The 13,264-nt window shown below is 56.2% G+C and overlaps 1 protein-coding gene across 2 annotated transcripts in view; it reads right to left on the bottom strand.

Annotated features, from left to right (window-relative positions):
- Mvb12b (multivesicular body subunit 12B) overlaps window positions 1-13,264 on the bottom strand; it is a 169,629-nt gene that overhangs the window by 16,380 nt on the left and 139,985 nt on the right. The window contains exons 8-9 of one of the 2 annotated variants that reach the window (XM_071600962.1): window positions 5,086-5,141; window positions 2,379-2,438 (exon numbers count right to left, since the gene is read on the bottom strand). In XM_071600962.1, coding sequence (XP_071457063.1) covers window positions 2,379-2,438; window positions 5,086-5,141 — 116 coding nt within the window. Of the gene's footprint in view, window positions 1-2,261; window positions 2,439-5,085; window positions 5,142-13,264 lie in introns of those variants that run through there. The other variant, XM_071600961.1, reaches the window with a different exon arrangement.

The raw sequence follows: 13,264 nt of genomic DNA, 5'->3' as shown, positions 1-13,264 counted from the left end.
TGAGCCCCGGCTGCAGCGCTCGCCGCGCTCTGTCTCGCCTGGTCCCCACCGTCCAGCGCTCCTGGCCTCCCAAGCCCAGATGTGCTCTTCTTTACCCATCAGTGAAGATGAGGAATACGACGAGGATTTGTCAACTGGGGTGACTCTTGGCGGCCAGCAGCTGGGCGTGTGCCCTGAGGGGCTGGCTGGATGCTGCGCGGCCCCTCCGTGACCAGGGAGAACTGTGGGGGTGATGGTGGCCACACGGGTCACAGCAACAGGCAGCACTGCTCCAAGCCACACAGGCCGTCTCAGTAAAGTGTGCAAGTACTGTGAGCTAAGTGTCCTTGTCACCACCCCGACTTTACAGCAAAGGGAACTGGGGAAGCTCAGGTGGAAAGGTGAGGCGGAGCTGGGCCTGCTCCGGGGCTGCCGCCCCACCCGGGCTTTGCCTCAGGGGCTGCCACACCCATGCAGTGACCTGGTGACCTGATAGCACTGAGGGGAGACGAGCTTGCTGTCCTACCACACGCCCTGGGCCCTCCACTGGCCTCTCCTGCCCACCCCATCCCTGCCACTCAGCTGCCCAGCCAGGGCTGGAACCCAGGCTGCCTGGCTTCTGAGACCAGTTGTCCCCACCAGCCAGAGGATCTCCTTAGAGGGACATGGACCCACAGACCTAGCCTCATGGAGAAGAGTGGGTCTCAGTCTTGTCACTTGGAGCCTCGAGTCTGCCAGTCGGCCGGGGTGAGAGGCGGGGATGATGGCACAAGCCGGAGCCCAGAGCTGTGATGTGGCAGGTACGTGGGGGCAGGACACGCCGCTCCCTCCCCCCAGCACCCCCCAGCACGGCTTTCCTGTGGGGGCTCACTCAGAGGCCTTCTCACAAGGCCCCGGGGTAAGCTCTGTTGTTCTCCCCTTTGAACAGAGGGCAGGGGGCTGGTTCACATGTCTGTCCGCTGGACCAGACCGTGGCCTATCTTAAAGAGCCCAGGTCAGGCCCCTCCACCTACAGCTGGAGCAGGCCCACCCCAAAGGCCTTCCGTGCACATCCACTGGGCCCCCGCAAGACGGCGTTCATACGCAGGTGGCCCCTGGAACCACCATGGCCGTCTGCTTTTGAGAAGGGCAGACAGGAAATTCCATGTGCACCTGCCTGTTTAATGCAGTCGCCAGCTGTTTTTTTCCTAAGTTATCAGAAAAACAAACAAACAAAAACTATAGGTGACAATCAGGTTGGTTTTTATGATTTACTGAAAATCAAAGACAAAGGGGGAGTTTTTTGTTTTGTTTCTGCTATGACAGGTTTAGAAATTTGTTGTACTACATTGATTCAATTTTCCTTGATTTCAGCCATCTTTCAATAATGCAACCTGCTTTTGCTAGCTGCATACACTGGAGAAAACCCCAAGGAGCGGAGAATATTGAAATGGTCCTACCATTTCCATCTTTGAGACAAATGTTCCTCTCCAAGGAGAGCTGGCTGCACCACGTGGCTGCTTCACAAGCTACTAGACAGAAGGGGCGACGCACACTCTGATGCCGTCTTATGAAAACAGGAAGGAACCGGCAGGTCTGGCCTCCAGTCTGATGCCACTATCTCAACCCCGTCTCCTCAGAGCCGCACCTGGACTCTAATCCTGGACGGCTCCCTTTTTTTTTAATTAGAAAAACACCGAAACTCTCCCAAATCAGGCTGCCAAATGGGGTCTAAATTCATCGAGCACAAGGTACCCTGATCCCTCCTTTGAATCATAGAGAGGTCTGATCACTTCCCTAGGACTCTCCTGGTGGCACATAGTATAACAGGGAGAAAGAAAGGTCATCCCCGTGCCGGACCCCGGCCTCTACCTTCACTGAGCTGAGACATTTTAAACAGTGAAGCTGTGCTGACAGCTCCCTTTGTTACTTAACACCTTTAATTTAAACATGAAGATGGGATGTTGGTCATATTTGGCTGGAAGAATTAAGTACATTAAAGTGAGTAGGTCAGGCACGGTGACCACACCTGTAATCCCAGCTACTTGGGAGGCTGAGGCAGGAGGATTGCAAGTCCGAGGCCAGCTTGGGCAACTTACACCCTTTTTCAAAATAAAAAGGGCAGGGAATGTAGCTCGGTGTCAGAGCATTCCTGGGTTTAATCCCATTAATGAAGGGGAAAAAAGTGAGTTACTTTTACTTTTTTTCTAATAGATTTAAATGATATACATACATTATATATATATATATATATATATATATATATATATATATATATATTTTTTTTTTTTTTTTTTTTTTTTTTTTCTCAGAAGGGCATCCTACACCGGCTGTTCCCGGGGCAGCCCACAGATCCCTTGTGGAAGGGATACCCTGTGGTGGACCAAGCCGGCCTGCCCTTCTCTGGGTAGCCTACTTACCTCTTTTTCAATTTCTGCTAGAGATTTGATGGTGATTCCCAAGAGATCAAAGGGCTGCATCTGAAAACACAGATCAACACCCTTTTAACCGGCTGCAAAACACGGCTTCACATTTGCACCTATGGGTGTCAACTGGGAAATCTTGAGCTACGCTGTGGGAACCCGCATGCCTCCACCTCTTCCTCACAGGACTCCACAGTTGTCAGTGGGGCACAGGGACGAGTAGTGGGGTGCAGGGTGGCAGCAGAGAGCAGGCATGGCCCTGAGCTGCAGGCTCCACTGCTGGGCCACCCAGGCGCTCACGGCCTCCAGAGCAGTGACGGTGGCTGCCGACTCTGCCTCTCTTCTCCCACATTCAGAGGAAAACATGGGCAGAGTTAGAGCTGTGGGGCTGGCGGTGCCTACGGCTGTCACCAGAGGTCACCCTGACCCACTGCCCAGGGTGGCAGTGGGTCCTAAAGATTTCCAGGAGTCCGTGGTATCTGGGGCAGGAGCTGAGCGGTTCCAGGTCTCTGGAAACAACTGCCACCAACTATCATTTGTGAACTCAGTGGTGGTGAAAGATGATGACACTGCATTTTAATGGGAGTTTCTATAATTTCGTGAAAATGAGGACTTTAAAAAAAATTGCTGGCTTTTCAGCATGAAAAATCAAACACACAGGCAATAAGTGTCACAGACGCCCACGAGAGACTGGGCTGGATACGGAGGAGCCCTCTGAAGCCCCTGGTCCACGTCCCTTCTAACCATGTCAGCTCTGTATTTCTGAGAGGGACACAGGGCCCAGCTGCTGGTGGCCTGGGAGGAGCAGGTGGGCCCTGAGAGTCACCCACAGAACCTGGGACCTTTGTGGTTCTGACCTGCGGCAGCCTGCAGGGGGCAGAGGTGGCGCCCACATGGGCTGCGGGGCCTTCCTGGGTGGTGGTAGCAGGAAGCCAGCTCTGGAGTCCGAAGACCCAGATTCAGAACCAGCCTCCTAGAAATCCAGTGCAGATGTTAGGGTTTGGGCGTGAGGTGTCCCCAGGACACCTGTGTTGGGCAGCAATGCTCGGTGAGATGCCTGGGTGGGAGAGCTCAGACACCCCGAGTCCTTCCTAGCTTGAAGGAAGCTGGGGAGCTGGGCCACTGGGGCGTGCCCTGGAAGGCAGCAGCTGCCCTGTGTTCCCGCCTCTCTCTCTGCTTCCCGGCCACCAGGAGGTGAGCAGCCGCCTCCTCTCGGGCCCAGAGGAACGAAGTTGGCCCACCATGGACTGAACCTCTGAAACCATGGCCCAAAATAGAGTGTTCTTTCTCCTAGGCTGAGCTTGTCGGTATGTGATCACAGCGACCATAAAGCTGACTGCCAAACAGCTCAGGCCACTCTTCATTTCCTCACCTGGTAGAAAGTGGCTTGGGCCCGGCCTCCTGGCCAGGCCACTGTGGGGTTAAACGGCAGGAGTGCTTGTGGCCTTCAGTGCTCGCTGAGCCAGCAGCAGCACAATCACAGGGGCAGGGGCTTGGGACAGGGCCACCAAGTTAGACACCAAGAGCCCCTGGGGCTGCTATGCCAGTAGTCCCAAGAATGCCTGGCTCTGTCTGCGCTGCCAGCCTGCGCGCATGAGGACGGAGCCGCCTGCCTGCACCGCCAGGGTCCAGCTGTCGCGTCGTTAGGCCCTAACTACCCACTAAACTTCCCGACTGGAGCTGGTGAGCGGGCAGCGGGCCTCTCCAAGGAGCCGTGGGAGAGGCGCCAGCATCTCCATGGCAACGGGGCCCAGTGGAGCCGCGGAAGTTACTCGAGCTCCGCGTGTCACGTCAGGAGCATTTTTCAAGATTAAGCTGCTTACCAGAAGGGTTCAGAGGAGGCCTATTATATTTCATGAAAATGGAAAGTACAGAGCAGGTCAAATTGCAGGCCGGGTGGTTTTAAGCTGGCTCCAAGAAAAACAGCGAGGGGCTCTTTAGCGGGTGCCCAAACTGGGACTTCGATTTGGAGCTACGCAAGGCAATCTTCTAGAGAAAGCATAAAGCCAGAAACAAGTTTACCAAACTGGTGTGGGCCACGCCTGCTGCCATCCTGGGGCTGGGGCATCTGCTGAGAGGGTCCCCAGGAGGGCCAAGCAAGCGGGCAGCCCAGCTCGGGCTCTTGTGCAGGGCAGGCGCCTCTCACGGTCTGAATTGCGGCCTCCAGTCTCAGCCAGCTCACTCATTCTGTCCCCCAAGAGGGCTGGGGAGTGGGGAGACCCTGGCCAGAGGTGCTCTGCATCCTCGGGGGCCTCAGAGCCAGAGCAGAGTACAGTTAGCACAGAATGCAGGAACTGCAAGGGGGGAGTGGGGAGGGCTCTTTGCTACAGGAAACCATCATCATTAAACAAAGAAGAACACAAATTTCTAAGCTGAACACAGGAAACGACCTTCTCAACCCGCGAAGTGTGCCTCAACTTTGCACCACCTTTGAAACGAAAAGGCTCCCTGTGTGCCAGCCTCCGCCGTCTCGTGCCCCCCACTCCCAGGTCTCCCCACGCCTTCCTTCCACCTCTCAAGCACCAAAGGGGCCCAGGGGGGAGCAGCGCCACCCCAGCTCTCAGGAAGCTCTTTGGGTTCCACGTGTAGGCAGAAGGAATCTGGGGCAGGGGTGTGGGCATGCCCGGAACAGCCCGAGGGAGACGCCAAGGCAGAGGGGCTTCAGAGGGTGGCAGAAGAAGGGGCAACTGGGCACAGGACTTACACTTTCCGGAACACAGGAGAACTTCTCTGAAATCATGAAAGGCACACCATCCATTGCTGCAAAAAAGAAAGGAGAGAAAATGGCATGAGGCCACCACCAATGTTCAGTGACGTCACCCACAGAGAGGGTGCGAGTGAGCCGGAGCAGGAGCCCTGCCCCCAGGGCCACGACTGGCGGGGACAGGCACGCAGGCACCTCCAGCCCCCGGGCTGACGTCTAGACAGCCTCTCCGCCCTCCACCCAGGGTCTTTCCAGGCTGTCAGTGGTGGGAGCCACCGAGGGGCTGACAGCAGGGAGGGGACACTCAGCAGGGAGGGGACAGTGCTGCACTCTGGGAGGTGTGTGTTGGCTAGACGTCTGTGAGCGGAGCCAGTGTCTCCCCAGGCTGCTGAGCTCACAGGTAAAGCCTCGCTGGAGGGAAGAGGGGCTCTGGAGCCGCTGACTGGGCACAAGTGCCAGCTGGGGCTGAGTGAGCAGCCGAGGTCACATGTAGAGGAGGACAGCCCCCAGCAGAGGGCTTGGCAGGCAGGGCGCATGCGTGTGCACACAGGCTGGGCACTGTCAATGACCCTTGGTCACAGTCCTGGGGTTTCAGGGATGAGGCAGGCCGTTAGTCTGATTTTAACAGGACCCGAGGGCAGGGGCGTGGACGGGTATCCAGCCGTGAGGGGACCTGGCCCAGAGGTGCAGGTCCTTTCCTGAGTCCTCCCCACACTCCACCCGCCCTGTCCCCAGCTCTCACTGTCAAAGGCACGGGGAGAAAGCACAGCGTCTCTGCTGGCCCTGTGTCATGACAGTGGACAGAGCACTCAGCGGCCACACTGCCACTGGCCACCTCACCACACGAGGGACACAGTGACAGGGGCTTCCTGGAGAGGGTGTTAAGCCCAGGGGCTGCTGGGAGGAGCCTGAGCAGACAGGCCATGCAGCCAGGCGGCCTTGCCAGGGGCCACAACTTTAGAAGAAATGGAGGGAGGGACAGACGCCTTGGTGGGTGGGTGCCCTGGGAAATGACATCCTCCGCTCCCCCAGGGTCTCCTCTGGTAGCCAAGGGCTGGACAATCTTTCGGTTCCAGGAAGGAAGAGCAGCAGACGCAGAAAGAAGGAGCGCGGAGGAGGACAAGAGAAAGAGGAGAGCCCGGGGCCGGCCCCCTCCGTCAGCAGGACGGCCGAGTGGCTCGCTGTGAGCCAGGCTCGTAACTGATCCCAGGACAGGGGAGAAGGAGCTCTGCCCACGTGTGAAGAGGAGCAGGCAGAGCGAGGCAGGCTCCCACCACTGCCTGGGCACCTCCCCTCCCTGGGAGGCGCGGTCCTGAGCACCGGTGGGGACAGGACACCGGCAGGCAGTGGCCATCTCCCACTACCGCTGCCCTGTGACTGACTGTGATAGACCCCTCTGGGGCTGAGTCCTGAATGGGTGCCGGGGATAATCCCCCAGGAAGGCGGTGGAGCAGCGAGGGGCAAATAATATTCATTACCTGTTCAAGCACCCTGGTGGCCGTCCAGCACCTATGTATGTTTGTTTATTTATACCTGGAAGCCATTCTGTGAATAAAGGATCCTTGAAAGTCCAGAGAGGGTCAGAACTGAGACCCACCCACATTGGGGAAAAGGCCATGCTGGCTCCTGCACCGCTCACCGGCCACCACTCGCCCCTATGACACCTGGGTGCTCTGACTTCTGACCCTTTGATGCTGTTGACCCTGGCTGGGCATGCAGGACTCATGCCATCTCTGGTCACTTTGCAGATGGGGAAGCAGAGACCCTGGAGAGGATGGGGCTTGCCAAGGTCACACAGGTAGGAAGCAGTGACCCCCCCAAAGCCTAACTTGTAAAACTTGGATACCAATAACAAAGCATTTTCACGTACACAGGTATAATACGTATCAAATACATAGTGTGAAAATAAACTGTGGTACACATAAATCCGTGCCACAGCACGTGTATTTGGGGTGTGTTGTGTGGACAGCACGTCTACACTGGGTGTCAGGCACACTCTCTGAGCTGCTGGAGACCCAAGGGCATGGATGGCGCGCACAGCCGGGATTGGGCGGCTGCTGGGCCATGGCCAGCCCCCGTCGTGAGCAGACCCAGGTGCCGGCCTCGGGCTCACCTTCCGTGCTGACACAGGCAGAGGGGATTCTTCACAGAGAAGCCCCTTGAGGCGGTGAAAGGTAAGAAGATCAGAGGTGACATCACTGTCACACACACCAAGAAGGCCCCGGAGAAGGAAGAGAGGAGCGTAGCCACGGTGCCTGAGGAGCGGGGCAGCTCTGGGCGCCCCCGGGTGCTGGCAGCTGGCGCACGTCCACCTGGGCTGGTGACAGAGGGGACTGGAACTGCCTGGTGAAGTGATGGAGCTGAGCCGAGGGCAAAGGACCACCTGCCTGAGAGCTCACGCAGAAGGACGCCCAAGTCGGCCCCCCGCCCTCAGGTCTTCTAGAGCACAGACTTAACCAACGCAGGAGAGAAGGCCCAACTGGCAGGATCTCGACTGCTCAGGAGGAGCAGGACTCCCGCCAGCACAGGAGGCTCTAAAGAGCAGTAGAGTCAGGGGAGCCTCTGCCGGAAAGGAGGTGCCCCGACCAGGCTTCACAGATTTAACCAATCAGCGGACCAAAGATCCCGGCAGGCCGTGAGCAGCGAGCGTGAGCAGAACCTTGATGAAACTTCTTGTGTTACCCACTAGACAGGCAGAGAGGGACGAGTGGAGACTATTAAGGTTAGGAGATTGCCCACCGGCCTGGGCATCTGAGGGCAGATTAGTAGGACTGTTACCCTGTGCAACCTCTCTGAAGGGCACCCAGGGCGTCACCAGCGACCTGGACAAAGACGCGTACAGGATGCCCATCTGATACGCATCTGGGGCAGCCTGGAGGGTGAGCCTAGGCTGGGAAACAGCACAAAACCCAGGAGAGAGCTCAGAAACTGAGGTCCTGGGCCACACTACCCGGTGGAGCTTACTCAGGGTTATGTAAAGTCCTGTAGTTTAGCTCCCCAAATCCAACTGTATTAAACAGGATGAAAGCAACACAGATAACAGGGAGAAAGGAAGGCAGACTTTCAATCATGTGACCTGACGGACAGCAAAGGGGAGGGCCACCAGAAAGGGCACAGTGCCACGCTCCTGGTGCCAGGTCAGGGAGCCGCTCATCTTGGTGTGCTCCAAGCGTGGTGTGGTCTCCTGTGCGGGGACTGCTTTGCACAGGGTCATCCCCAGAGCCTCCAAGGAGGCCAGGAAGGGGAGGGGACTTGAAGCCTGGCCCCATGAGGCAGAGGAGAAGCAGCCATAGGCCTGATGTCCCAGGACGGTGTGAGCCTGTCCACATTTTTTGCCATGTCCAACACACCCCAAGATAGGGGGCACCGTCCAGATAAGACCCCACAATGTTCAGGACCCACAGGAAGAGCGGCCAGACAGATCTCCCTGTTTGGGGGAGACCGTGCTGTCCTGGAGAAGAGGCATGAGGAGGCAGAACAGGAGCTGCTGACCAGGGTCCAGCAGGGCCGCTTGTTGGAGAGCCAGGGAGGGGCCCGTGGGATGCTGGCTCCTTCTAACTGCACAGCACTGGCTCTACTCTCCTGCTCTGGGCAGCCTTTCCACATTTAAAGTGCTCAGCACTTGCCACACGTGATCCTTAAAACCAACGGCAGGCACTTTTCACGCGTCCCTGAAGTGCTCCTAGATCCTCCCCGGCTCCGGGGTGCCCTCGCTCCTCCCTCTCTCCCCTGGCCGCAGCCAGTGCTCCCTCACTACTCTCCCTCACTACTCTGCTGTGATTGCCTCTGAGCAGCCGGTCTCTCACTACCCTACTCAGGGAGTCACTCTTTGAGGACCTGGTGACATGCCCACACTGCACTTGGTGGCTCTGCCAATCAGCAGGAGTGAGGGTGGAGCTTCTCGCTGAGACTTCTTGACCAGTCCCTAGTCACAACCCAGAGGCAAGGACGGTACCTGCCTTTCCTGAGCCAAAGGTGGCATTTCTGGGACACACTGGCCCTTTCTCCAGCTCCTGTGACCCCCAGGGTGAAATACAAAGGCTCCCCCCAGTCTGGGAGGGGACAGAAACTCTCACCTAGTCCAGTTCTATAATAGAGAGAAAAGGAAAGGAAACCCCGAGTCCTGCCCAGACCAGGCCACGGTCTTGCGTCAAATGACCTGACCCTCCACGCTGCCATCACAGTTACATGCCAGGACAGTGGCACGGAGGAGCAGCGGGCTGTGGGAGGATCCGCCCTGGGGTCTGGCTGGCACCGTGGGGGGCTGTGGTGGAAGAGCGCAGGCCGGGAGCTGGCCCCTGAGTGTTCCTCCCAGCTCCGCGGCCACGTGGCCACACCCCAGCCACCCCAGCCACTTCACCTACCTCACCTTGGAGCCTTCGCAGCCCTGCCTGTGACATGGGGACGATGCCACGGCCGGCTCAGGAGGCTGCAGTGAGAGTGAGAGCAGGTTGGGGGGGCGCAGAGGTGGGGCCAGCGTGGAGGGAGCCTGCCCACACCTGGTTTCTGCTGGGACCAAAAGCCACACACGGGCAGGTCTCCTTTCAGCACCGGGCCAGCGTTTTCGAAAATTTCCTTTTTTTAAATTTTTGGTGGCAGCTTTAACAAAACGCTGATCCGCAGCACAGAGCAACATCCAGTGGATGAAAGTGAGGACGAGCCGCAGGCTCCGCAGCGCAATTAGCATTCTCCTAAACAAACGAGCTTCAGCAGAGCTGTAATTAAGCAGGCCTGTAATTAAGTATATGCCCTTTATCATAACGATCATGCTTAAAAATGGCACGATGCATGGAACTCTGTTATTAATGCTGTAATCCCAGCTGAAGTGCGGGTACATGGAAATCAGCGTGTCAGGACTGTCACCAGAGTGTTTGTAAAATACATTAAAGAAAAAAACCAGAAAACAATGAGCTCATTCAACTGTTCTTTTTACAATCAGGCACTACAAGTCAAGAGGATTGTGCATGCTTACAGAGTCTGCAAGGTTTAAACAAATAAAGCTCTCATCCGCTGCTGTCGGGGCCCCACCCCCTGTTTTAAAGAAGGAAAGGGGGAGGCAGTGGTGTTTTTCCCCCACCTGACCTGAATACCTGTCTCTGCTGTTGGGGGAAGCGGTCCCATTTGCATGCTGCATTTGTTTGGACATAAAATTGGATTCCTGCTCCAGCAGATAGTCTGCCATGAATCTGCAGGAGCCCTGCTTGGCAGCGGATGGGATTCCAGCTCCTGCCCCCCGCCCTCCGGGTGGGAACTATAATTTTACTTGCCAAGGCGATCCCCCAGAGCCATCCCCGCCTTCTTCCTTGAAACACACACCCTCAGGCTTCTCCAGGCTCAGCACAAACCCACCACCGACCAATTCCCAAGGGCATCGGGCCAGGACCGTCCCACCCTCCGGAACACCCACAGTAGCTGTGGGCGGCCGGCCCCTGCCCTCGCCGACCTCTCCACGAGCAGCAGGGGCGAGAAAATACTACAACTGATGCATGGAGTCATTTCAGCATGCTTGATAAAGAGTCACAAAATCATGTGGTAAAAGTGTAACACTTGGAGCGAGACCCCATCACCAGCACCTGGGCTGCTACCTGCTCACAGCGACCCCGAGGCTCAGCCCCTCCACGGCACCTGCGGAGGGGATGGAGAGCAGCGCCGCTAAAATTAAATGCAGCGGAGGCTCAGCTGTAAATAATCAGTAACTCCAGCCCTTTTCTCTCCCGTCCTGTGATGGGGAGAGTCCTGTACCACTTGTGATGGGAAAAACACTAGCAGCTCAACAGCTTAGGGCCATTTCTCAAAATTCATTTGCAAACCAAAACCTGGAGGTCACTCTGCTTTGGAGGTGACTTCACTTTGGGGCTGTTCTTGGGGAGGTATTTGTAGATGCCCCCAGAGCTGCCTGCTCTGTGACATTCCAATTGAGTTTACACAAGGCCAACAACTTCCTTCTCGATCCCCGAAGTAATTTGCTTTGCCACGTTATTCATGAGCCAGAAGTGATTTATCAGCCACAGCCGGAGCCGCGGAGCCCCACGCACAAGAGGCGGCTTGGGAAGGAGGAGGAGCGCCCCAGCCAGGCCCAGCACTTGGTGGCCATGTGGCTTTGGGTGAGTCACTTAACTCTCCCAGTCAGACTCTCATCTGTCACATGGGGTGATCATGCCACTCTCTTGCACTGCTGGGGGACGGGACAGCAACTGTGGAAGGGCCCAGCATGGCTGGCCCCACAGCAGCCACTGATACCAGCAGCGACTGTTCTTGGGGGAAGGAAGTCCCACCAGGCCACCTCCCACCACGTGTGATTTAGGACAAGTGTTCTCCCTGAGCCTTTCCTTTGTCCATGGTAGGAGAAGGAAATAATAACTGGATTACCGAGAAGTTTCAATGAGATAAAAACATGAAGCCCTAGGTACAAACCTACTGATCAGTAACTTAGGCATCATTATTTTTATTCTTACTGGACAGAGGAAAATGCCCTTCCATGGTTGGCCCTTTCTACCTGCTTTTATATAAAACTGCACATGCAGCCACATGGAACTACCTAACCCAGGAGCCTCCTGACCCATGCAAAGACCTCTGGGGGCACTGAAGCATCGTGTGAGGAGTGACTTCCTGGGTCCCCACTGTGGTCCTCCCTCATCTGTCATCTCTGGGGTTATAAGTCAAGCTCAACCCAGAAGCAAGGCCCCAGCAGAGTCTGGGTGGCTTGATGCCCCCTGGAGAAGAGACCCCAGACCAAAATAAAGCAAGCCACCCTGGGGAATTAGGTTAATGAAGCAGAAGGATCCTTGCCAATGAATGTTCTCTGAGGTTCTATTTGGCATGGGCTATCTGGATCTCATGCACACACACGGGTCCTCCCAGAGCCACCTCCACACAGGTGCTTGACAGGCATGGCCACCTTTATCCCCCTACCTGGCCCAAGGTCCAGGCCCAAGGCCCCACCCCTGCCCCAGGAGTCCCTCTCCCAGCCCCAGTCCTCTGCTACAGACACCTGGACAGGTGCAGGAGGCTCTCTGAAAGCTAAGGGAGCAGGAGGACAGGAGGATCACAAACCATACCCAGAGAAACTAGAAACACATCAAGGACATTCCTCTAAGGAGTTTTAAACTTTATCAATATTTGATGGCTCCAGGGGCTGGGGTTCTGGCTCAATGATAGAGCACTTGCCTAGCATGTGTGAGGCATTGAGTTCGAGTCTCATATAAAAAATAAAGGGCCATAAATGACTAAACAATTTTTAAAAAAAATTTAATGACTCCAGGCAGAGATCCGCTGCACTGCTCAAGGTAAAGACGGACTTCCTCTAAGGAACACTCTGCCGAGCACACGGCGCCTGGGTCAGTGCTCCACCAGCCGCCACAGGGAGCAAACGCAGCAGTCCCCTGGCATGCTGGAGACCAACCACAGGTTCCGTGCCTGCAGGATCAACGGCAGAACTGAGCTGAGGGGCCAAAGAGGCATGTTCCCATGAGGAATCACAGTACTTCCTGAAACTAACTCAGGTGTTTTTAGTCTTCATTTTCTCAACTTCAACACAGAGACACTTTCTAGAGCAGCCATGCCCACAGGACAGCCAGGTGAGAGCATCTCTTGAACCTACAGCCTTTGGGCCCGGCGTCCTCCTTGGGCACGCCCTGATGGTGGGATGTGTACAGTCCCTGGTCCCCTCCAGCCCACTTGCCAGGCATTTCCATATGTGTTTGCATGTGTTCAGAGATACAGAATTCCATGTTTGTTTTTAATAAAAATAGCATCCTAGCATAACTGTTTTGCAGTTTATTTTCACTTTACTTTCAGAGAATTTTCCATAGCAGTGCCTGTAGTTCTGTCTTAGTCTTGTTAACAGTTGCACAGAAATAGGGTGGAGAGACCAAGGGTCAGCTCCCAAGGAGCCTCAACTGTCATTCCAAGTGGCCTGAAGGACATCATGAGTTCCCTGGGAGGTCACTGAGAGTTTGTGGGCTGGAGAAAGACACAGACCCCTGGCACGGTGCCGGGGCGAGGGCCTCCCTAACCTAGTGAGGGAAGCAGGTGTCAGGGAGGACTGTGCAGAGGGGACGGGAGAGGGGCGCAAACAAGGGGAATGTGGATAGGAGACTCGAGACTCGGGGCCCCTGGCTACAGAGGGCCAGGAGGAATCAAGGGCGATTCTGGGGTGCTGGCTTTCACAGTGGGAGAA

This window comes from Marmota flaviventris, chromosome 13, assembly GCF_047511675.1.
Source record: "Marmota flaviventris isolate mMarFla1 chromosome 13, mMarFla1.hap1, whole genome shotgun sequence".
NCBI lineage: Eukaryota > Metazoa > Chordata > Mammalia > Rodentia > Sciuridae > Marmota > Marmota flaviventris.
This window is presented reverse-complemented; position numbering and strand designations above follow the sequence as displayed.